This window comes from Augochlora pura, chromosome 6, assembly GCF_028453695.1.
Source record: "Augochlora pura isolate Apur16 chromosome 6, APUR_v2.2.1, whole genome shotgun sequence".
Lineage (NCBI taxonomy): Eukaryota > Metazoa > Arthropoda > Insecta > Hymenoptera > Halictidae > Augochlora > Augochlora pura.
Window position 1 is genome coordinate 18,772,137 of NC_135777.1, and position 25,003 is coordinate 18,797,139.

The window sequence follows — 25,003 nt, forward strand, 5'->3', positions numbered from 1 at the left end:
TGAACGAAGATGAGTCGAAGCCAACGGCAATAAAATCACGCATAAATTCGCAAATATGGAATCTTTATATTTCGCGATATCGAAGTACATTAAAGTAAGATTATTTCCGAAATTCATGACAGGTATCCGATACTTCTTGTGTTGTCTTACTTGTTTCTAGGCAACAATATGCCGCATATCAGGTGCATACGGAATGTCTCGGCGAACGACAAGTGTTATGGATTTCTGCGACGAAAGTGGAAAAAGCAAAACGATCCTCCTCTCGCTTTGCAATGTACGCAAAAAATTCGCAACAAGTGTGTGATGGTCCCACGGTAGAACAGCGAGCTAAGCTACAGAAGATCAAGGAGCTGACGAACATCTTGAAGGTTGATTCATAACAATCTGATTATCGTTTTTTTGCACTGTGTAATAACTATATATTTTCCAACAGGATACAGATAAAAATCTGACCGAGTGCGAAGAAATATTGGCAAATTACATGAGAAAACGTCTAAGGGTATGTGGAAATTAATTCATACCTTTTACTTATTACTATTTATTTAACCCATCGCAAATCTTCACAAACATTGCGTCTAGATATTACAAACGCATAATTCTTTTTCCGCAATTCTTTTTCCGCAAGCGAAGCAACAAAACGCCGGAAAAATACACTGAGAAAACAACGAACAATCGTTCTGAGTTACTCTTCACTTTATTTCATTCAGGATCAACAATGATAACGTCTTCAAGCGCCCGATACTCTTTCACGGTACCACAGTTTAGTAAAATGTTCAGTCTTAGTAGCATGATGTTTGATCTTCTTGTTGAAACAAAACTCGGAAGTTCCGATGAATGCAAAAATTATTTAGTGCAGAAACTTTTAAATACCAGAGAAATAGTGATATATATTTATGAAGCCGGCGACACAATGTCCTTTCCATTACCATCCTTTGTACCAGCCACCATGGCCGTAACCACGGTATCCGCCACCATAGCCGCCATAACCGTGACCATAAAAAAAGGGCCAACTGGGGTACCATCCAGGGTACCATCCGTGTCCCCAACCATACCTAAAATTGAATGCTAAATTGACGCTGGCCTTAAAGACTCTAACATTATTCGATACAATAGCTTTTATAAAATTTAAAATAACTCTTCGGCAGGACGTCGCATGTAACCGGAAACATACATAGTGATAATTAGTCTGCGCGCACGTGCCATTTCCATACTTGATATATGTAGAACTTACACAAAACAAAAATGCTGCTAATGTTAATTGATGCTAAACACTTAGTATTTTACAAATTCGAACATGCTGCAAATGTTCTAATTACTAAATTCTTCTAGTGGCGATCACATAATTTATGTGATTCGTTAATGATCTACGTACCAAGGCCATCCGTAGCTATATCCTCCTCCATAGCCCCACGGCCCCCATCCGTAACTTCTCTTGGCGACCTTCTTATCACCGAGCTCCTCCTGAGGATTCACCTGTGCCACCTGATTCACCGTTGCCACCTGTTCAGGAGCCTCGTTGCTACTCGTCAGCTTCTCCGGCACCGTGGCACACGCTCCCAACGCGAAGACGACCAATAATAGCAGCGACTGTAAATCATGATATCACCAGATCGACACTGAACCGTTCCAACACTGTCGCACTGATACGGGAGAACGACTTACCAGAAGATTCATGGTTAAGCTCTGGCTCACGGTTGCACTGTGTGGTCCATGGGGTGGACGGTTCTTTTATACCAGCCACCCTATGGAAATTGTTGATGGCGTTATGTATGCCCGGCCCCAGATCCGCCAGCATTTTCTAATTCTCCCGATTGACGGGTTCCCGATACAGTTTCCATTTACGGGGTAACCGAGCCACGTAACAACAAGCCCCCCGACGATCCGTTCGTCTGGTTTCAGCTTAGGGAACATGTGTATGCGGAACATGTGTTCTGGCCAGTTCTAACCAAGTTCCTTAATTGAAATGCAGACGCATTGGCCCCATTGTTGTCCGACCGGAGCCGAAGGTAGCTTGACTTTTGCTTCAAATGCGATTCCGCAGCGGAATAACGAAAAATTTGCTTCGGTCTAGACGGTATTATGATTTGTGCGACTGCGACGAGCGATTGATCGGTTACTAATTGGGTGTTTCGTATTTAATTGGAGAAATTTCCTATTATGCGGCAATTTTCTTCTTCGAGGTCTCCAGCTTTTTGCTGATTCCATCCAATTACCAGGTTCAGATTGCTACTTAAAGATCTCTTATCGTGAAAAGTGGAAGTAAATCCGTAAACGGGCCCGCTATGAAAAATGTGTCGTCCGCAGAATTCTAAATTAATAGATGTAAATCCTCCCCGTGGCTCTTTCATTTACATTGTTACTGATACATAGACTGCGGATTTCTATTTAAAATACAAGTTTCCTGTATCAATTGCAATACACATGAGCCAGGTATAATTTTATTCGTCTCTGTGGTCATTTTAATAAGCTGAAATTAATATACCAACATTCTTGCTTCTTTCAGTTATTACACTGTTTTCAATTTCGCCTGCCTGTTATAAGTGCGTGGAGCTCGCAGCCGGATAATAAGCATCTCGTCTCACAGAATTTAACGAAACAGAGAGAAAAACGCGTTAAACATGCATCGAAACTCAGATATCCGTCGACGACGCAACAGCGCCATTGTATACTAATCTGTGCGGTATTCCAAAGCTGTTTCACCGAGAGACACGGTATTAAAATCTCGCATTGTCTCACGCGCGCATAATGAAAATAATATTCCTGAGAATGTTCCCAAATGCGGCACGCAATTTGCCGCGTTTCGCGCATCCCGTGATTATCTTGGCAAAGTAATTAAGCAATTACCGACATGGCAGTCGATCGGACAAAGATTTGGAACGGCAACACCATTCCCGGGGTCAGGACAGACCGGGAGCAGGAACTGGTGGGTTACATAAAAACGGGGCCCTTTTTCCTGGACCGTTTCGCGACTGGAAACTTCGTTAAATCCGCGGATTTTTTTCCCCTCGGCGTACCCTGCCCCGGCGGTGCGATTGTCCTCTTAAGGAGGTTTTTGTCAACACCAGTCCAGGAAATCGACGGCGACGCGACAACGTTTGTTCGAACTTTCTCTGGGTGGAGAACAGGTGACATAATCGACATACTTATGAAAGCTACGCCACGACGAATACCTAAACTTGAGCCGGCCGATTGTTCCTAATGGCGCGTCGCCGATTGTCCAACAATTCGCCGATAGTCCGATTCGATTACTGTAACTGGAACTGTCGTTGCGTGTCAGAGCGATCCTCAATTTCGCAACAATTTTGCGCTGATCAGAGCTGTGTGTCTCATTGTACCAGCAATTTCACGTGCGCGCGCGCGCCTGTATCATGCATTCATTTTCACTTGCTCTCTCGGCCGCATCGTCGGCCGATTAAATTCTTCATCGTGGCTCTCGTTAATCGACTCATTTCCTATATTGCGGAACCATCGGCGCAGTCCCCGTCGTTGAATCGGTGCGCGATATGAAAGAGAAATTAATTTCTTGGTCTTCGAGAGAAAAACGTGCCGATTTAGAACGGTCAGTTTTGCACAATGTTCTTTGTCGTTGACAATCATGCTGGGTAAAAAGTTGGCTCGGACGTTCGGGTCTTGAGAAATGACTTGGTTGGGTAATGGAAATTGTTTGCAGCAAAAAGATATGCAGTTTAGCAAATATGAATGGGTGAGACGATGCATGTTGTAGAAAATAATCAATTCCTTGAGATCGAAAATTTTCTTTCAACATCTTTCTCAATGCGAATGACAGAGAATATTTTTAACAGGTCAAATAGTTCGCAATATAATTATTAAATTCCATAGTTTGTTTTATATATAATTAAGATTATTAAAAAAAATTGTCGAGTACCCGAAAGTATAAACTTGACCGTGTGCATTGAAATTTGTAAAATACAAAAAAGCGCTTATATTAGCGCTTAATTATATAAAAGCGCTTAATTATTATTACGAAACATTCTATTTGTATGAAGAATCCAGTGACCAACAGGCTACAACAATTAGCTGAAATCTTTTTTATTATCGGCAAACCGTCGCGCGTCGCGTGCAATAAAGTCGAAAGTAATTAGTGGTTGTCCGATGGCTCGTGCTCTCACTTCGTTAAGGTTGCTTCCTCTAATTAAGTCCCCGGGAGTACGCGTGTAATTAAACCAGCCTAGAATCTATTGTGCCGGCCGAAGAAACGTCGGCCCTCCGATTCTGCGGTATTCCGCGGCGTTTCTTTCCCGCGGTGCGCCGTGCCGCTTCAGTTGTCGCAAATCAGCGGCCAGGTCTGTGCAATTGAGGAGAAACTCGACATTTCTTTCCGAGGTTATGCAAAAATTCGCCCCCACTTTTCGCGGCACTTTGTTTAACGACGTTTGAGCGAGTCAGTCGGCAGACAGTTCCCGGTGGCTGCCGAAGTTTGAAGGTGCTGCGCGGAGGATCACGCGGACGTCTATCTCGTGATGGAATCATTGAAGCTCTTCTAAGCCTAGCTATCCGAAACGAACCTCGGCCATCCATTCTGAGAGACAGTCATTCGCATAAAATGTAGACTCGAAAAAAGTTTGCGACTCAAAGACAACGTGACCAAAAAAATGGCGCAGTGTTCCCTCGACATCAGTGCATAAAGTGTCCAGCGAACTTCCTGATAGAAAGTGTCATCAACGATGAAACTTAGGACTTTCTACGCTCTGTGTTGCCTGTGGTTATCGCGCTCGCTAGCCGCTGAAGAAGACCATGGACAAGATCCCGCAATTTTGAACACCGCGCAATTGTTGGACTCGCAGAGGCTCAACCTGTACTTGGATGAGAACAATCCGCGAGACAAGAGAGCCTTGGGTCTGATTCTTTCTGGCCTAGCGCAGGTTTTCGGCTACGACGTTAGCCCGATTCAGGTAGCCTCGTTGCCCAACCCGGAGCTACCCACAGTGATCGCGTTATCCTCGACAAATCAAACGCAGCAGACCGTTAATGCGTCTGCCTCATCGACGACAGCCTCGCCCAGGCAACGGGAGACGATCAGATTCACCGGAGTCTTAAATTTCGGCAACAATGGCAGCTTGCAGAATCACCTGCAAGAGTACGAGCAGATCTTCCACGGAACCAGCAATTCCACGAGTTCACCGAATTCAACCCTTCCAACGTCAACGGCACCGTCTCTGGACCAACGCGAGCCGTTACAGGTGAACATCCCGCTGCCGGTGATGCGGCAGCCGCCATTGCCGGAGATTCCTCCGCAGGACATCATGCTATCCTATCCGCCGCTCGTCCCTATTCGATACGTTCCCGTTCAGACACAGCCGGAAACGGTGAATAGGAAGAACGAGAGCTCGACGAATCAGACGGTAGGGAGTCGACCGGTTCAAAACGGACAAGAAGTGAAATCGTCGCCGTCGCCGGTCGGTTTCGCTTCCACGAGCGAACCGCCGTGGAAGAAGGAATACGAGGAGAGACTGGCTGAGCTGGAACGCAAACAAGCTGAGCACGCTGAACGACTGAGGCAGCAGGAGCGATTCAGGACACAGGCAAACGACGACGACAAGGATCACAACTGGAATGACGGGAAAGAGGACTCTAAATGCAACGATAAAGAGAAGGACAGCTACAGTGACACCTATTCTTCAGTGGAGGATGACGGCTCTTCGGAAAGGTACCGAGATAAGAGACCGGATGAGTCTCAAGAGGACGAGGATGACGAGAGTCGAGACTACGAGGACCAGAAGCCGCTGAAACAACAGGATGATTTTCCCATCAATGATAATTACACGAACATTCCGTTCGAGACCCTGCCGATCACTGGAGATCATGAACACCAGTGGCCTGAAGAGCTCAGGAATAGCTACGGCGAGCTGCTTAACAGCAGCGAATTGGCTGACGGGTTTGCTAACTTCTTCAATCAGTTTAGGGATAGTAATTTGTACCCATTGTCAGGCGGCCAGGATTCTAAGGAGAACTTGAAGGAGGATGATTATTCGAAGGAGGATGAAGACGAAAGCGGTGAGAGGAAAGGGGAAATCAATCTTCCAGCGAAGAACAAGTACGAAGAGTACAGTTTGGAAGACGACGAGGACACGAAGAGGAAGGGCGATGATAAAAACCTTGAAGAGGACGCGCCCGACCAGCCGGTCAAGCTACCGAACAAATTTTTACCAGCTGGAGGGAATCGAACTCGGTCGGGTGAAAAGTCGAGCGAAGTAGTAGACTACAGCAGCTTCATGCCTCTGATCGTGCCCGCTAGGTACGTCTCCGTCCCTGAAGACTTAAAGATAGCCAAGTCCAGAGTAGCTACGATCGAGAAACCGAGTAGAGTTAAGGTAACCAGCAAAGATAGCGGCAAGAAGATTCAGAGCAAAGATTCGAGGAACCTGAAGAAAGATTTGAAGCAGAAACCGAGTATCTTAGATAGGCAGTTACCAAAGAAGCTTCACGAAGGCGAGCAAAAGGAATTGCAGCTGTGGCCAGCTCCGTTTGATTTTGTTCTGGATGGCACCATCCAAACGGACGATGCTCCAGAGAAATTGGGACGCAGATTCGTCAAGACTCCGGTTGTTGATCACAAGATTGGATCCGGGAATGGTAGAATGAAAGAGGTCAGAAAACCGGAAAGACACACGACTGCTGAGAGTCCAAGTCAGAGAAGTCGAGTTTCTTCAGGAAACAACTCTTACGAGGTATTCAAGGAAGGCCTTAAACCTCGCACAGTGTCTTCGAGGCCTTCTGAGCCAATAAAGAGAAACAATCGCAAAAAATTCGAAGCTTCGGACATGAAACAACTTCTTCGGCATCCTCCTCAGAGTGCAGAGACAACAGACCGCTGGGAACGCTATAAGTATACTACGAGCGACAACTATGGCGTCACGAGTCCATCCATTATCGAAGTTTTGCCACGCGCTCAGCAAATGTCGAGTTCATTCCCAAAAAAATTCGAAGGGCTGAAACGCAGCATCGGGAATATCGAGCCTGTCTCAGAAAGCTATTTTACTGGGATACCTCCTATGAATAATATGAAGACGTCCGATACGAGGAGTCAGAGCCCACGAGGGTTTCAAATGACGGCTCCTGAGATCGCACCACCTACTTCATTTGGGAGATCAGTGCCAGGATATTATCATTTTCCTGCGATGAATTACCAGATCCAAAATGTGGAGAATGGAAGATCAATTAGCGCCGCTGCGCCGCAACAGGACGCCGCTAGGCATGACGAAAGTTTCATGAAATATGCCAGTGAACCAGAAAACGGAGGCGAGAAAGTCGCAGCCGGAAGTTACTCGGCTGGCCAGCTCGATGTGGGTGGTTTAGAACAGAAAGACGTAGAACTGAACAGGCCAATTAATTACTTTAACTACGTTCATATGCTGTAGTTATTTGAATCGTCAATATTTGTTGGTGGTAACCCACATGAACGGGTACGTATGTTGCCATAAATGAAAATATAAGAACTATTGTGGGTTTATGGAATTTTGTTTAGAATGGTATTGTTAAAATAGGTACTTGAATGTTGTAAAATTGTAAGATTTTATGAAATGGTATATATAAAGATATAATGCTTCCAACAATACAAATATAATGACTTCTACCATTCCTCTAAAATTATATTGCATTAACGTTGCTGTACACTCTGTAATTGATTATGTTGCAATTATGTTACAGGACAGAAGAGACGAAATGCAGAGGCATGCCGAACTGGAGAACAAGATGTCCGAAATTCTAGAAAATTTGAAGACTCGTTTACTTGTCGAATAAATTGCTGAAGTCATTATGTAAATACATTATCTGTGCTCTCCCATTTCATTATTCAAATTATTATAATAATATACTGATAAAAATATATGACATTAATATAACCAGAAGCTCCAAGTGATTAAGATTAATAATAAAAAGTGGATAATACTGAATATTCAGTATTATCATCGTTATACAAAAAGGAAATATCACCATTTCTGACGATAATAATTTTAAATTTCGATTCTCGTAGTGCTATTATATCAGTATCGATAGTTCTCGATTCGAGTATTCATGACATCGAACAGAGGACACTACAGTCGCAATGTTTTTATAATACGGTGTTTGTGGTAACGGTTATCAAAACGGTTGAACGTTATTCTTTTACTGCATAGAGTTATTATAAGCCAGTGTTTAAACAAGTACCTTATTGTTTAGTTTAATATAAATTTGACTGTGTAATATACTATGGAAAAGGTGGAGGAATTTTTAAAAGACGTAGGTATTGGATTGAGACCTGTGAATGATCTATTCTTCGAAGATTCATACCGGGTTTGCAAGATTTTCCAGCGGAAAGGTGTCATTGTTGAAGACGACGAAGAATTATATCACGACTTGTAAATAAACACTATTTATTCTTCTCAATTACTTCAAACGATCACGTAACCTAATGCAATATATTATTATTTATTTCAGTATAAAACAGTTTTCATGTCTCGTCACTGGTTGTGATGCCACATTCAAAACTCTAGTAGAGTATGAAGTACACTACAATAGCAGTCATCGTTACGTGTGCGCAGAATGTAGAAAATTTTTGCCAAATCCAAGATTGCTGGATATTCATCTTCAAGAAAATCATGACAGTTTTTTCCAAGTTCTAGCTGAAAAACAACCAATGGTATTTATATTACTTTCATTTTCTTCCATACATTAATGCTTTTATTAATATTTCTACCTTTTCATAGTATCAATGTTATCTTTCTGAATGTGATGTCAAAAGTAAAAATGCAATAGAGAGAAGGGAACATTGTATAAAAGTCCACAAGTTTCCTAAAAGTTTTCGCTACGACAATGCTTTTCATTCAGCAAGAAATGAATCAAAAGACAAAATGGAAGTTGAGGAGCCAGAAAACGAGAAGGAGCAGCGAAAACAAAAAAGGGTTCAACTGAATAAAAATCAGAAAACTAAAATGTTCCCTCCTTCTTCAGCAAAAACTATCCCAGCAAAGTCTAATGTTAGCAATAACCAGTTATCTACTGTACAGTCCAATAGAAGTTCATCGTCTTTAGTCTTTGTTCCTAGACAGGTGCAAAGGTCATATACAAAGGCACTTACTAAAAATCAAAGTAGTGAAAAAAATGTTCTAGAATCAGAAAATATGATGGACTTGGCTGTGTCGTTGCCTACGTGACACTTTTGATTAAAATACTGACAACAAAGTCTGACATTGCTACTCTGTAGTAAATTAAGGTATTTTTGTATTATACAACTTCATCATTTCCTTTATTTGTACTTCACATATATACATATATTTCAATAAATTCGTTTAGTCAATATTTTAACAGTTAAAGAACAATCAGCATTAGTATAAAATAATTCTTACATACTATGTTTTCGCAAAGCTAATATCAGATCTATTAAGTACTACCCTCGTCACCGGTAACTGTTGCAAACAAGTTACTTTTCATTTGCTCTGTCTTCTTGACGTCCGTCTTATACAATGTATATACATATATTACACTACATACAACCGTACTTGGAATGTCGCCTGAATGCTATAGATACATAGAAATTAACAAGAACATGGGCCTTGTGCATTCCGACCAAATGCCAGGCCCATGAGTGAAGCTTAGTAACTGCAACCAAAATTTACAAATGCAGATTTGTTAAGATAAAAATAATCAAACAATGTCCGCGTCACGTAACTAAAATGTATCGCGTAATAAAAAACAAAGTGTAAATAAAGTAGGTTAATTGAACGAAGTACAGTTCGCATTTTTACAAGTTTGCGAATCTGATTACTTTCACCGGCGATATCTGACAAAATTTAACTTAAAGAATATTAACAATCAACAATGTATAACTATGTACATAACTAATCTTAACTCGAATAAATCATACATCTAAGCTTCGCCGTCTCATTCTTCAGTGCAGCCAATTCAAATTTAAGCTTCATGTTCTCTTGCTCTAGGAAAGCTGCTCTAATAGCAATTTCGTCCTCCTTCGCTCTTCTAGCATCTCTGGATCTTTTTGCAGCTTCATTATTTTTCCGCCTTCTTTCCCAATAAGCAGCATCCTTCTCGTCGACCGTACTGGTTGGCAGAGTAGGGCTCTTGGCGACACGTTTCATCTTAATGTTGGTGCCCTCGTTTGACTTCCTAACAGACTCCAGCATCCGCTTCCGAAACTCAGAATAGGCTTCGTTGGAGTCCTGATCGTGTATTACCTCGGCTGAGCCTATACTAAGAGACAGCGGGTCCTTGGGGTAAGCTTTGAATGGTCTCGGCATCTTCTTACCCGTCTCCAAGGTCATCTCCACATCGTTTTCAAGCGTGGTCGTTGAGGTCGTAGACGTGGCACAGGATTCAACAATTGGAAGCGGTACCGAATTGTTCTTTGGGAACAGTTGCGACACCGGTAGCATCGCAAAACCATTTGGATGGCCCAAGTACTTGTAGATCGGCTCATGTATCATCTTTTTAGGTGATTCTGTCTCCAACGGAGGCGTCACCATATATATGCGATTTTCGTAAGGACTCTTCGGCCCGGAACCAGGGAATCGTGTACCTTCCGGCGGCTTCTCGCTACTGGGTACTGGTGACCTCGGGCTTAAACCACAGGATGCTGCATTCTGCGATGATTGCACGACCGTCTTCTTACAGGAGAGGTCTAGGATTGGCAATGAGGCCGAGGTCTTGTTCACTAAGGAGAAATCCAGTGCTTCCATCTTTACCAGCGGCTCAGTTATCTGTGGATAACAATCAACAATTAAACATTTAGGCATTTCGAGGTCTGTGTTAAATTGCTTGATTCAATTACTAATTGCTAGACTAACGGGTGGGTGGGACAATAGACGATGTAAAAATTGAAAGAGATTAAGAATACAGATCACTGAACTTACACTCCGAAAATCAACAACGGTTTTGTAGACTGGATGACCGAAGTTTGTCGATATCGCAGAAAAACAACGTGTGTCAATACAGTTTACAAACTAACAACTACACTTTTGCAACAAATTGATTTAATATTAAATGTAGCAAGGATCGGCAGGATCGGTTCGGACGCGTTCGGATCACCCAAACTCCGTTAGTTACGCAAGATAGTGTTCTTCAGAGTTCGCGAAGCGACTGGCGTGGACGGAATCAAATTCTTACCTAATTATTAATCCAAGGTGAAGTGCCGGTCACTGGTATCACAACACTGCTTCGTATTATCGATCCGTAATAACGATTTGAACGCGTCCCTCGAAACCGTCAACGATAGAAGTCAAGCAATAGAGACACTTTCGAATATTCAACGGCTGTACAGTTTTTCGATAAATGGTACTCGCATAGCAAAACCCAAAATCGTTTAGACCTGGAGGGTGTGCAGTTTCGCCTTATATACTGCCAACCCTTAGAGGACTCAGGGGTAGGAGGCTTCCTTGGGAAATGGTGGGGAGTATACCTAGGATGACCAAAAGGCCGGGGTGGGACTGACACGCGTTCGCCATTCTTCCCGTTTTCAAAATGTTTGCCAGAGGACAAGCTCACGTAATTATGTTCCGTGATTGCGCGGGGACACCACAGTATTTACAAACGAGTCGACGATTTTCATTTTCATTTGCGCTTTAGGGAAGATTCTCAGACTTTTTATTCAGATTTCGAATATGATTTCTTAACTACGGATGTTCTTTATTTCTTTCAACATTAAAATTGTTATCTACTTCTTTTAACAATAATTTTTATCACTAACTGGTTTGCGTTGCTTCATAATGATGACGAACCTAAATTTAATTAGATCTTTCGCTAATAGTATTAGAATATATGCTCCGATTAATTAATTTATTCAATCATTTGCTATAATACAAATATTCAAAATTCGAATGAATTTTAAATTAAAAACTATGAAATCGGCCATCCTAATCACCGTGGAAGCGTGATGGAAGTTGAATCGAAACCATTTCGATTCAACTTTTCCGTCGCCGATATTTAGTAAGTAGAATAAATTATTAGAAGTAATAGAAGAAGTGGTAGTATTAGAATAGTAGAATAAGTTATTATTATTAATAATAATTATTTTGAAGTCGTACTCCTGCGTCCGTACTACCAATTTTATAGGACAAGGATGGGGACAATTATATTGCACGGGGTTTCTTCTACTGGCTATCATTGCGGCATTTCACTTGCGTTGCTTTAATCGGTTTATAGCCACTCAGGAGCGTATCATAATAACTTTTTTCGTTATATATAAAATTCGTGTCGCATTAGGGCGACGCCTGTCTCAATAGATTTCTATATTTTACATGAAGTATTATTATTAACGAATTTTTTGTCAATGGTATCTTCTATAAGACTATTCCACTGTTCCGCGAAATAATTTCGGATCGACGATAAAAATGAAAAATATACCTTGAAAACCATTTTTAATCCAATCGTCGAAGTACTTCATACTTTAGGGTTTAATAAAATTTTTACATATTTTTCCATATTTATCATCGATACGAAATTATCGTGCGAAACGGTGAAATAGGCCCATAGAGGATGTCGCTGACAAAATTATTCGTTAACAATAATACTTTATGGAAGCTATGGAAAACTGCTGAAACGAGCGTCGCCCTAATCCTATGCGAAATTGTTATTACGGTACGCCCCTGAGATAGTGTGAACTAAAAGAAATAGTCCTGTTATAAATAGATCCATACCTAGATTGATCGCAATTAGCGTGTACCCGTGTATTGAACAATACATTTCCTGTCAGGTAATTCGGTGTCATGACTAGATTTACAGTTCGCGCTACTTGGAACTTCATTATTCTACCTGTAACGGTAAGTTTAAACGTTTGTCAGGTTTACGATCTGATTTAACCATGTACTTGTCTCGAGATAAACGGATCTTGCTAAATTAATCCACTCAGCGGTGGCGACTGGTCCATGGTTTTTAAAGTGAATCCTTTTAAACAGTTAGTCCGGTTAAGTCCGTCGACGTAATCCGGGCGCGAGGTAACTTGTCGGTAACAGCACCGGTAAGTTCACCAGAACCGGACATTTCGTAGCCGTGGGGATTGTCCTTTCCTGCACCACCGAACTTCCCTGGCTACGGCGTTCATAGAATTGTCGCATAACCCTTTCGTGACCCTTTCCTTCACGTTTCGTTGTTTCTGGCGTGTGACGCATGATTTATGACCAAGAAAGAAGGGAATCGGGGGGACGTTGCGGAATTTGCGTGCAATGCCCATAAATTACCTGGTGAAAGTGCCGCGATCGAGTAGAATTTACGAAATTTGTCAGACGGTCTTCTCGCAGAGTGAAAGCCGAGCCCTCGAGCAGCTTGCGCTTCCATCTCGAACCTGGTTGCCATTAATGGATCTTCTCCTCAGCTCATTACGGATGAACAACACATGGTCATTTTCATTCCGTCAGGCCGGAACTAATGGCTCGATTTCGACGAATGTGCAAACCACAGACGACAACTAAATATCTTTCGGTATATTCGCTTCAGACGAGTTTCTTTCTCTCGTTGCGTTGGAAAATCGCTTCGAATTTTTATTTTTAATACCAAGCATCCGTACGAGTAAACAAATTTGAGCGTAATGGGATATTGCATCATCGATGCTGACGATTGCAACAATTGTTTATCTAAGGTAGTGTCAGGGTGGATCGTTAATGGTCGAGAAACTCGACGGCGCGAGTGTCCATGCTGATTGACCCGACTCGTTGGACGGTTTATAGAAAGTATGAAAATTGCCTCGGGATAATATTGCCACTGGATGGTTGAATAAATTGCCCCCTCAAAACCGAAGCCCGGGACGACAGTGAATACCTAACTCTACAGCACTGCGTACAACGTAGCCGTAATTCAAAATTACAATGTTCCCCGGTAGATACCCCGTGCACATGCCCAAATTATATTGTATGTTTATAGCGGTTGCGTTCCTAGGGGTAAAACGCAGGGTACGGGGCGCTGCGGCAACAATAAGAAGGTATAGAATTTGCAGCGTTAATGTTAAGTGCACTGACGTCCTAATCCTTTCACTAAACAATTCAAGAAATTCAAGAATTGTCTATCCTTTATGACTGTTCTTATATGATTCTTCAAGCAAGGTACTTTTTAATTTAATATTAATGAAGTAACAGAAAAAATAAAATGGCATACAAAATATTCAATTATAGACGATTAAGTTATTTTATTAATTTCTCACAGTTATTTTAGAAATAATCGTACAAGGTAATAACTTTTTCTCGTCCTGTACCTCGTATCAATGAATTGTACTTTATTCGTATCTCTGCAATCAGAAATATGGTTTCTAGCACAACTAGAAAAATATTAAGCTTTTCAAGAGTACTGTGGATAGTTTCGTGCTACTATGGGGAAAAAGTGAAAGGAACGACGACAAGACAAAGAAACGATTCCGCTTATAGCTCACGATGTTGAAGCAACGGTAAGACGACTGTCAAGGGTTGCAGGTCAGATCCAGTCGCGCGGAAAACATTAAAGTCTTGACTTTATGTCCTCGTAAGGATATTTGTTTGAAGTTTAAATCTATAACTGGATTGAATAGATTACCCCATGTTCTCTCGGCTACGGAATTCAGAAGCAAGTTCCGCGGTGGACCGAGGTTGCCAGAGCCCCGTTCGCCGTTCCAATCGAACAATTGTTAAGAGTTTTACAATAATCGTTTTAACCGTGCAAAGCGCCATCGATCTGCATTGTCTCGAGCCAATTTACCTTTCGAAAAAGTATGCGATCCGTCACCGTAATGCCATCATTCTAAACAGATTTATTTCAGCCTTCTATTCTTCAGTTAGGCCATTGTGTACTCGAGTTTTGTCTAAACTTAACGTGTGATCCGGAATTAAATAAAAACGATTTCGCTAAGCAGTAAGCCGATTGTTTACTTTCGTTCACGAGCTTCGGGATAATTGGACAGAATTTACTGTAATAGGATCTTGTTATGTTTCGTTATGGGAACGGTGGAAATCATTTTTCAGGAGGACGTTACCCGTGATGGGTCATTCGAAATTCTCGAAATACAGAGAAGATTATAGTGTGAGAAAGTAGGAAAGGGCCGAAGGTACTGTTATGCACGACAGCGGGGACGTCTCATTATGTCTTCGTGCCGCGATCACGCCAAATTTAGTCATTCGCTCCGGCACCGTTAAAGCGCCGCGCTCCCCATAGAAAACCTCCCCGAAGCGCTCAATTCACCCGCACCGCCTCCTTTCTGTGTATACAAATTTTTGCTCTTTTGGCCACATAACCCAGATTTCTATGGTGCAGGGACAACCGCAACCCGTTATTTGCGATTTTTCCCGTGGTCGCCGGCAGATGAATGCCCTGCGCGCATTCCCATCTGCCACGGACCCACAAAAGTGCGCACAAACGATGTAACGGTACGCGACGCAAAATCCACGCGATGATTTGCCGTGGAAACGTCTCAATTCACGCGTCGATGAAATCGCTCGAATTGCCGTCGATCCGTCTCCGTACGAAACTCATCGGGAAAGGCGCAGACTTTTCTGTCATTCTCGAGGAGGCGCAGGAACCCATACAATTCGTATCATCGCCATTACATTGCGGAACTTACAGATTTTCCTAGACTTTTATCCGATCTTTGTAAATCGATTCAGATTTTGAATATATTTAGAATTAGCTCATTGCTTTTAAACGTTCATTTTAAATTCGATCAACTAATTGTCATGCGTTAAATTCTATTTTTAGTATGCAATATATATTTCCACAATTAACAGTTGTATCAGTACCGAACTGTGCTTTCGGATTGCAAAAGTAGAAGTAAAAATCGAATTAATGACATTGAATCGAGCAGTTTCTTAACTTAGAAAATGCGATTAAGAAAAGAAAAAATTTTTGATGAACCTGTTTTTTTTTTTAAATTTAATTCAGAATACATACAAAAACAGTTTCACAGTATATCTTACTTTATCGATTCTCTAATTACTATATATTCACCATTACGACTTTGTTTAACATGCTTTACACTACAATTTATTAATTTATCTTCTAAGTCTTCCATCTTCAGTAAATGGAAACCACTTTTATGTTTCAAATATATTGAATCGACTTTTTTAGTTTTTTTTTTTAAATCGAACGTAATAGCTATGTAATGTAATCATATGCAACGCCGTCACACATCATAACGGTGATACGTCGTAAAATCGGCCTCGCATAATGTTGTCATTTGCGGTCTACGTATAATACCAATATGGTTGTCTCTTACGGATCTCCGGTGATGTATCATCGACCTCTAAACCTTTGTTAAGGAAATATTTATGAGACAGTAAACTGGTAACCGAACTTGGTAATTGGATGGATTTCTAGCGCGATCGACACAAATTCTGTGCAAAAAATATCAACAATTGACATGCGTATATATTCCGGAGACTTTGGCAAGTATTGCTCGGCATCCTATAATAACAGCTTTTACTTTTCCGAGTTTTTAAAAGAACAGGAATTACATAAAGTTAAACCAAAAAACTATGTGCAGCTACTGTCCCGATCGTCTCAGCTGATGAGATCTGCGTTAAAAATAAAAAGCTAGTACATTTAATGCGAAAAAGAAATATTCGGAACGATATCAACTCTCGAGAGGACATTGTGTGGCATTTGTTGAAAAGGCGGAGTGGTTTTGCTTCACATTAAGCGGTCAGTATGGCCAGCGTTATGACGACGATAGCAGGTAAAAGGTATAGTTACCCTATAGCAATAACACAGCAATCGGTATTTCCCCCGCTCGCGAATACAACCTCATGCCAAAGCCCGACAATATACTTGTTCCGAGTTCATTGTTACAGTTACGAATCCTTTACGTGCAACTTTGCAGTTTACAACCCTTTTACGATTTACGTTTAATTGTTCATGAAACATTAGTCAATTTCGTAGAATTCTAGAATAATCCTCGAAGAACTTTCTATAGAAACTAGACCCACCGTAATCGACAAAGGCATACAAAATTGATGTCAATTTACACGATTATTTACTTTATTTATTTAATTATTATTATTTACACAATTTTTAAATTTCGAAAATACGCTGGGAAGGTTGATGGAAAAATGTTTCCGGTGCTACGGTGCATACAAATTACTACGATCTGAAGGGAGTCATGGCGGGCGGTCGTGAGCGTTTAGACGCCCCATGACTGACATTAGACCTTCCGCAGTGACCAGGACGTTTACAGAAAAAAAAGAGACGCAATGCCCGGAGGCGCATTAAGACGTCCGAGTGTCACCAAGAGCAATTATTTTTCGATTTATCTTGTAGCCAGACCACCGGGCAAGTTTTGCCAACAGACATACAAGATTTGCGTATTTCCGGTGTTCCTGCGCACGCCTACTTTTCCCTCGGGAATCCTTTCTCTTCCTGGAGGCTTTCGTATCTCGTCCACAACCACTGCTGGTGGACACTCCTTTCGTACGATCTTTCAAAGTGAAATTTTATTCCTTGGCCGAGTGCTCTCCTTTTCATCGGCCACCGCATTCAAACGCGGTGCTTTCCCGTTTGTGTGAATACCTTTCCCAGTAAACAACCTTACCGATACGTCTTATTCGATACAAAGATCCAATCCTTCCGGATCGGTGAGAAAAGTTGTTTCCTGAGAGGAAACTCGACTATTGTGCGTGTTAGAGTTGATTCTGAAAAAGATGTTTACTGTTTGAAATTAAAGAAATGTGTACTGTACTATTGAGCCTCTATATAATTGACATAATAATTTGCAGTACTGTGTATAAGTCTTTGCACATTAAAAATTTTTCCAAACATATGTTCCTTGTTTAAGGTTGATAAAATTGTTGTCCTTTTATTAATTCATTACTGTATTAACAATATAGACTACTGCACTTAAGGGTTGAAAAACACAAAATTGTATCAAACGTAAATTGTTCCTTTTTAAATTTATCTATGAGTTTGCTAAGGCAAACTACGTGACAACAGCTTCATAATTCAAGTTATTTTTGTCGGCACGCAATTTATTTAATTCAAGAAAAATCTAAGAAAGTTCAACGTAAAGGTTTAGAATATGACACTAACATCGGCCAGTCAAAAATGTCTCACGCTCGATTCCGATTTACAAATAGAGCAGCCTATATCGCAAAGAAGAGATCGCTGAAAAATCCAGTGACAGCCCTCGCCTCACAAAATAGCAAAACTCAGCAAACCCGGACGAGGAAAGCAACAGCAGCCGGAGGACAAAACTTTCGGGAACAGATCTCTCGGTGTCCGATTACTAAGCAGCTCGGTAAAGAGTTGACGTTCGAAAGCGTTTGCATGCTGTTTTGTTTGAGGGTTCTTGTCCTTCCGATTTCTGTACATTTCTGTCCTCTGCCTCATTGTTGCCCGTCCCCCCATAACCATTCCCTTTTCCCAAAAAATTCCTTTCACTCTAAAACAACGACGCCAATTAAAAACTTCACGGCGTACCGTTTTCTAGCGTCGTCGCCAGGTCTGCGGAGTTGTTATTTTTTCCCCGGGAATAGCAGGCCAATTCCCCCGGGGTGGATAATACAAGCTGAGTCGAGCGAAGGCAAGTTATTAGGACGAAATGCAATCGACAAAGAGGTCGTGATTATTGCGGAAAACCGTAATAAAGTAACCGGTTCTATCGTCAGAGCCATTCTTTGGGCGCATCTCTTGCGTACGGCATAAAGACCGAGCGGTGTCGTAAACGAAAATACACGTTTACTCGAATCAGGTACTCTAACGCAATAAAAGCCAACCGGGTCTTCCGTGAGTGATTCTCGCAGGGACGTGTTAGAAGACCTCCGCAAAAATACCGTCGTCCGATTTTTATTGTACGCAAATGCTCGGACCCTTGTTTTTACAACGGATGGAATGGATAAGGCGGTGGGCTTGGCCTGAAACAGAAAACTCGATTATAGCGCAACGGATTAACTTCGCCTGACTTCGCTTTAAATTAGTTAACGACCGTTCTTACACCATTCACGTAAAAAATTCACTTCCCGCGCTTACCCTGGGCCCCAACCAACGTTGCATCAGGGTTAAAATAATCTCGGTGCGTGGACATTTTTACCGTTTTACGATCCGCAGCCCTGTGTCTCAATCATCTACACAACTTTTATCACACGATATAAATTTTGGACCGTTTCGTCGGGATTGGGGTAAGATTGCGAACAACGTAGACTAACGTTACGGTGGGAGTCGATGTTGATCGGGTTCTCAATTCATTGTTCTCTTATACATATACTTTCTAGCTTAGCATTGGAACAGAAATGGACATCAAATAAATTTTCTTTCATTTGTAGAAAATTATTAATGAACAAGAAGTGTGCCAGTATTTTTAAATTCTATAATTGCTTTTACTATTTCATATTGGTAGTCTACTAATTTAAACTGGCCGCTAGAAAATTAGAATTGAAATGGAATGATAGCAACCCTGTACATAACACACGTGCAATGTATTTTTTATAAATGATTTGAAATACATTTCTAACTGTAAAAATGTCTACCATTATACATGTATTATTGTAATTTAAAATACATTAGTAAATAGAGGGTGCGCCAGATCAAATGGAGATCAAGTACTTATCTAAGGGCCAAAGGTTTTACACTTTTGGAAAATTTCTAAAAACTGATAAAGCTGTATTGGCGTCGAACTGTGAAACGCCATCGCGTATATCGCTTCGGAAGAGAAGGTCGCTGCGAAAGATCCAGGTTGAGAGCCAGCCTATTCAAAACATCGGGATGTTGGTCAGCATGTCATATGGTCAATAGCCAGTGGCCACGTGGGTGGAAGCAGGGTGCAGATGCAGGAAGGCCCCGAGACCAACCCTTCCGTAATAATGTCCAATGAAGGGGGCTCTGCCGCACGACCCTTTTTGCATTGTGACATCCTGATCTACCGGGACACAATGTGTCCTCCGGAGTCCCGATGCACGGTCCAGCTAACGGTAAACGCACGGTGGGGAATGGCCACCTCATCTGAGAAAGTGTGTCAAAAGGCTGTAATTTGTGAACCGATGGATCCCAGAACTGTAACCCCGAATACTCTTTCCCATTCTCTGTCAAACGCGAAACGACGAAGAATTTTCGCGTGTAATCTCAACGGCAACGTTCGCAATCTTTCGCTCTTTACAGTCTTTAAAGAGTTGACTTTATAATGAAATTAATTCATACTTTATCAATCATTAGTGTACATGTTGCTGTTGGAACTCAAAAATATCATGCGCTTGTTCATGACGTTTTGTTTCGATTTTTCATATACTCTGATTAAATATTGCACCATATTTGAGCAACACATATGGAATTGATGTAATGAAACTTGTTGCAATTTTTGTTATATTTTGATTTAATTTAATTAAAATGATCGTTGATTTCAGCAATTGAACTAAAATAACTGGGAAATCTTACTGAATGTATTTCATAATGAATCATGATAATAACGTTTAGGACTGTTTTATAACATGAGGTAAATCATATTTTCCACGAACGCATTTTATCCGAACACCCGGCGTGTCTTGTAGCCTTCCCACTCTGCAGAGTACCACGTTGTGTTCTTGAAGATTGTGGCCGATTCCTGTACGAAAATAACGTAGAATAAGAACAATATAAATTGAAAGTACAACTTCTTCGTTTTGTACACATACCGGGCACGTAAGCAGTCATTTCTTTGCCAGTGCTTAGTCTGACTAGGACACATTTTCGATTCGCAGAATTCGGCTTCTTTGGTTTCCTGATGAGTGTTTTTATAACTATGCCCTTCGCGTATGGTCTTCCATCCAGTGGTCTCTTTTTAGCAGCCTTCGTCTTATACGGCTTACCGTTACGGTGCAGTTTTGCCAATGTTGATCCAAATCTCGTTTGCTGGAAATCTGGCTCATGACAGAAAATAAGATTTTTTATTACATTAAAATAGTTGTGAACAATTCATACGACAACTCATTTTTAAATAAACTCGTAAGAGCGGAAGAGGATTTGCAATAGGATATTTCACGACAAAATGACTTGTGTTACAATCGGGAAATTGGAATGAATATTATGTTTGTGACAGGATTATGAAAACCAGTCTATCATTATCTAAACATCCTCGATATCTATGTCTTACAGACTATATAGTCTGTACAATATATGTATAGACTATATACTGTATCGACAAGCTGGACTAAACAACTTCCACCCGAACAATATCAGGAAACTAATTACAGAAAAACAATCAAACGACGATATTTTCTACCAAACGCGCTCTTTCTTTCCGGGCAACTTTCCGTGAAAGATTGCGCGAAAAACACGAAAGAGGAGGTCGAGACTTGTCACTGGGACTCTAGATTGAGAAATAGAAAGTTCCAAGGATGATTGTATCCTAGTCAAGCGCATTGGAAAGGGTCTAGGGAAAATAGGCGGCCCACTGCGCGGTAACGGTACAGAGAAACTGGAAACTCTTTCGCAAATAATCTTACGAGCCTAAGAAAAGAGGGTCCCCGTCGGCGGAATATCAAATATGACGGACGCTTGACATCTGCGAGCCGGCCAACGAAGGCAGGCCTTTTTCGTTCGAGCGTGTATAAGCTTATTAAGCAACATTGTTGCGACCCTCTGTCCACCCACTCTTTCAAAAATCGTTCGCAACCCGTGGGACATTTTCAAAAATATTGTTCTTCGTTAAATCTTGCAAATATCTTCACAATTTTGCGTTTACAACATTATCGTATATGTAAGGTTTTAAGGCAGAATGTTTGGACGAAGACAGTACGGATGCTCTACATATGTTTTTTATTTATATCTAGTCATACTTTGAATAAAAATTGTAACATAAATGCTACCGAAAAAATTCTTATAAGATATAAATTAATATCATTTTTGATATTTTTTATGTGATATTATTGTTATTAGTAACAATAATTATCAATAACTATCATAAGTTTACCAAATTTTATTCAGTCGTGTTAGATCATAAGACAGAAATTATGCTTTTCACAAACAGAGAAATTAGTAATCAGACCAAAGGTTGCGCACGAACAACCCTTTTAAACAAATTGATTTTCCTGTGCAAAATAATTTCCTTTACCAAGTGAAACATTCTATCTTTCGAACATATAACGCTAAAATGTTATTCAATTTTCCTGGTACGAACAGACGTACGACCGTTCACGATTGTTTAATGAACATCGAATGAATCGACGTTCCTGAACGGACATTTGCTGGCCAAGGAAAATTCGTGACACGAAATGAACGTGTCGACGCCTGCACGTATTTTAAGTAAAATGTCGACGATGACATGGCAATTTCGCGAACGGTTTATACATGTCCGAAACGGGGTCTCTTAGTCGAGTCTGCCCCATTGTTGTTCATTTCGAGATTTGGCTGACCACCGTCCGTCAATACGACAGATGTCCATGCCTGCCACCGCTAATCCATCCTATCTCGGACTTAACTAAGGCAAGAGACCAGCAGAACCTATTATGCACGGAAGGCAACCCCTTTTCTCGGAGATCAATGCGCAAGATTACATTGCACAAAATTTTCAACGTTGCAGTTACGCCTTTGTCGCGTTCACGTAGCGATAATTCCGCAGGTAAAAACCCGCGTCTTATCTTCGGTAGTTGCGTCCGACAGAGGATCTTGTAAATGTTATATAATTAAGAAGTAACTAAGCTGCACGAGTAATCAAGTTATAACTTGAATAAGATATAAAGTTTAACAGTTTAGTAGTTCACGTATAAGAATATTGAGCTTCCTTTGTTCTCAAAGAAATTTAAACTCTACAATTGTAGGTGTATAAACTAGGAAGAGATGAATGTATCCCTTAAAAATTATTTTCTGGTTTAAAAGAAAATAGTAAAATCTGAGAATATGAAAAAGATGGAGAAAGCAATTTGTGATATCTCATAATAAAAATTCGAGTGGGGTATGCTGTTGAAAATAATTATTATAAACAATTTGGAAAGCTTCAATTGTCATAAATTTCGTAGTAGTAACTATTTGAATAGTACATTTTCCGAGAATTTTCTGTGGTATTATAAGAAATAGTTCTCATGAGAATGCAGAAGATTACAAAAAAGGGGTTGGAAACACTGACATCAATACTCCTAATAAAAGAGATGAGAATCTTTGAAAGTTTAAATTTTGCGAAAATAACATGTCGTGTCCGCAATAATTAAATAAATGAAAATTGTAAGGCAGCTCTATATGATACAACAGCGATGTGGTCCGAGGAACAGTTTCCATGGGGTTGGCGAGAAACGAGGAAAGGGGGATAACAGTCTTACTGTAGCCATCACAGGTCGCTTTTGACAACTGGTCAACCACAAATGGACACGTCACCCCCTCCGATTCCCAGCGATTTTCGGGAATTGGCCACGGAAAAGCCCGTTCACCCCATTGGTGTTCTTTCTTGCGGAGTGGCCGGATCCCTTTTTGCATTTCGAGAGATCTTTTGGTCGCGCTGGGATCAAAGAGGTACGAATGCTGCGTGCGCTTTTGCGAGCCACGCGCATTTTCGCGAAGAAGAATACTTGGACGGTGGACCCTTTTTAGGCCGATAGCCACCCCTTTTGCTGCATTTGGTCGGCAGAGATACGGATCTGTCGAAAAGGCTTACGGAAACTTGAGATGTCATTTGAATTTCTGGCCATTGTCCCGGTTTGTTGCACTTATGGGAAACGCAAACAACCCTTGGACGAATTTCGCACGATTTCACGTAAATGGACCACCGGCGCTCGTTGCGTTGCTCGAACCTGAATTCGGTATTTTTTGTTAAATGTTTAGCTGTATTTTACGACCTTAATTAGGAGTGTTAAAAAGCTCAGTGTTGTAGATAATTATAAAGTATGAATGGGTAATGACTTATTATATTGCGGGTTTTATGTATTTATGACAAAAATGGGTAGATCAAATGCAATATATTGAAATGATTTAAAGAATTTAAAAATATTACGTTTAACTCATCAAAATATTTTGTTTAATATTTTATACTGATCAGAAACTTCTTGCCAGGGGTTAGATATATCTATACAACCCTTGTGTCTTGCAGTTAACGCAATTTTCATACTTCATAAAAATCCGCAGTCTGGTAATTGGTAGATTGCGAATTTTACGTATTTATAGCAGAAGCAGATAGACAAAATACAGGAGAGTTTATAAAAATTTAAAAACGCTGTTGCATTATTTTCATTCCATCAACATTACTAGAAAAAGAAATTCACTTTGAGCATGGGTAAGGAATACTAATCTTAAAAATTTGTTCCAAACATAGAAATCATTCTAGACTATTAACACGCAATGTACTTAGAGAAAGTAATCTTCAACCTCTTAGTTCGGGCGACATGTATGCATGGCATAAGTTAATGACAATTTTACATCATACAATAAAAATACTTCTCTTTTAAATTTTGTATATTTAATATGTCTCTTTTTAAATTTTGCATAGTTTAGAATAATTCTAGAATAACCTATCAAGAGAGACTGCACCCAGTGTTATTGATAAAACTCATACAAAATTGATCAAAAGATAGACCGGCGCAGCTAGGTAGTTAAAAGATCAATCTCTGTAAATTGTAACTTTCTTTTAATGTTAACGTATGCTAATGGTACAATTACCTTGAAATAAGTTCCCAATGCAAGACTTTGTGGCATTTAGCAAACTTCCAGCTATAAAAACCAAATATTCATGATTAGTTATCACGATGAGCATATTTTTAAACTGTGTAAAGAAATAATAAATACCTTGAACGTCAGGGCTTTTACACAACCGTAATAATTGTGGCCTGTTGTCTACAACAAATCATGATATCATTTACAAGTTATTTACATCGAATTTATTATAGATATACTGATAGTTATAAAAGACAATAAAAAAATACAGAAAACATTCCCTTACTATAGATGAAGAGGTTATAGGTTATGAAACTAAACGTGAATTATAATGACAAAATGAACGTACTCTCGATAGAATTTCCTAAGAACGATCGAGTTATGTTGACTATACTTCTAGTTAAAATGTTCATGGCTGTCACTGTCGAACTATTTTATTAAAATCAAAAACTGTTAAATATAGAAATCAGGTGTTTCCTCCAGTACTAGCGACACTCAATGTGTC

At 40.5% G+C, this 25,003-nt stretch overlaps 6 protein-coding genes across 6 annotated transcripts; 3 read left to right on the forward strand and 3 right to left on the reverse strand.

Moving 5' to 3' along the window:
- The first annotated feature begins 170 nt into the window (after positions 1–170).
- Positions 171–7,805, forward strand: LOC144471200 (uncharacterized). Its single transcript, XM_078183030.1, has 3 exons — positions 171–368; positions 434–499; positions 7,669–7,805. Exons 1-3 carry the CDS (start codon positions 273–275, stop codon positions 7,759–7,761), a joined length of 255 nt encoding a protein of 84 aa, XP_078039156.1. The 5' UTR covers positions 171–272; the 3' UTR covers positions 7,762–7,805.
- LOC144470893 (uncharacterized) lies at positions 799–1,674 on the reverse strand. The gene is made up of 3 exons (XM_078182483.1): positions 1,663–1,674; positions 1,373–1,587; positions 799–1,052 (listed from the first exon to the last, which is right to left on the reverse strand). Exons 1-3 carry the CDS (start codon positions 1,672–1,674, stop codon positions 923–925), a joined length of 357 nt encoding a protein of 118 aa, XP_078038609.1. The 3' UTR covers positions 799–922.
- LOC144471198 (uncharacterized) lies at positions 1,385–7,660 on the forward strand. Its single transcript, XM_078183028.1, has one exon. The coding sequence runs from the start codon at positions 4,686–4,688 to the stop codon at positions 7,377–7,379; it is 2,694 nt and encodes an 897-aa protein (XP_078039154.1). The 5' UTR covers positions 1,385–4,685; the 3' UTR covers positions 7,380–7,660.
- A 401-nt stretch (positions 7,806–8,206) lies between the features above and the next one.
- On the forward strand, positions 8,207–9,854 carry L(2)k10201 (zinc finger protein 511 lethal (2) k10201). The gene is made up of 3 exons (XM_078183029.1): positions 8,207–8,357; positions 8,437–8,638; positions 8,706–9,854. The coding sequence occupies exons 1-3, from the start codon at positions 8,209–8,211 to the stop codon at positions 9,150–9,152; spliced, it is 798 nt and encodes a 265-aa protein (XP_078039155.1). The 5' UTR covers positions 8,207–8,208; the 3' UTR covers positions 9,153–9,854.
- On the reverse strand, positions 9,843–15,973 carry Gt (transcription factor giant). The gene is given in 4 exon segments (XM_078182624.1): positions 9,843–10,644; positions 15,148–15,167; positions 15,169–15,292; positions 15,879–15,973. Coding segments are annotated over 4 exon segments (1,041 nt in total).
- Positions 15,974–20,302: 4,329 nt separating this feature from the next.
- Positions 20,303–24,997, reverse strand: Tko (30S ribosomal protein S12 technical knockout). Its single transcript, XM_078183519.1, has 5 exons — positions 24,848–24,997; positions 24,631–24,678; positions 24,505–24,555; positions 20,556–20,780; positions 20,303–20,485 (listed from the first exon to the last, which is right to left on the reverse strand). Exons 1-5 carry the CDS (start codon positions 24,909–24,911, stop codon positions 20,355–20,357), a joined length of 519 nt encoding a protein of 172 aa, XP_078039645.1. The 5' UTR covers positions 24,912–24,997; the 3' UTR covers positions 20,303–20,354.
- Positions 24,998–25,003: the final 6 nt, after the last annotated feature.

What these genes read in the sequence shown, in the direction of transcription:
- LOC144470893 (XM_078182483.1), bottom strand. An exon ending in TATAGCTACGGATGGCCTTG is followed by an intron (nt 1,053 to 1,372) that starts GTACGTAGATCA and finishes ATTCAATTTTAG; the next exon opens with GTATGGTTGGGGACACGGAT.
- LOC144471200 (XM_078183030.1), top strand. Translation starts at nt 273, where the DNA reads ATGTACGCAAAAAATTCGCAACAAGTGTGTGATGGTCCCACGGTAGAA. An exon ending in AGCTGACGAACATCTTGAAG is followed by an intron (nt 369 to 433) that starts GTTGATTCATAA and finishes ATTTTCCAACAG; the next exon opens with GATACAGATAAAAATCTGAC. An exon ending in ACATGAGAAAACGTCTAAGG is followed by an intron (nt 500 to 7,668) that starts GTATGTGGAAAT and finishes ATTATGTTACAG; the next exon opens with GACAGAAGAGACGAAATGCA.
- LOC144471198 (XM_078183028.1), top strand. Translation starts at nt 4,686, where the DNA reads ATGAAACTTAGGACTTTCTACGCTCTGTGTTGCCTGTGGTTATCGCGC.
- Tko (XM_078183519.1), bottom strand. Translation starts at nt 24,911, where the DNA reads ATGAACATTTTAACTAGAAGTATAGTCAACATAACTCGATCGTTCTTA. An exon ending in TAAAAGCCCTGACGTTCAAG is followed by an intron (nt 24,556 to 24,630) that starts GTATTTATTATT and finishes TGGTTTTTATAG; the next exon opens with CTGGAAGTTTGCTAAATGCC. An exon ending in AATGACTGCTTACGTGCCCG is followed by an intron (nt 20,486 to 20,555) that starts GTATGTGTACAA and finishes ATTTTCGTACAG; the next exon opens with GAATCGGCCACAATCTTCAA.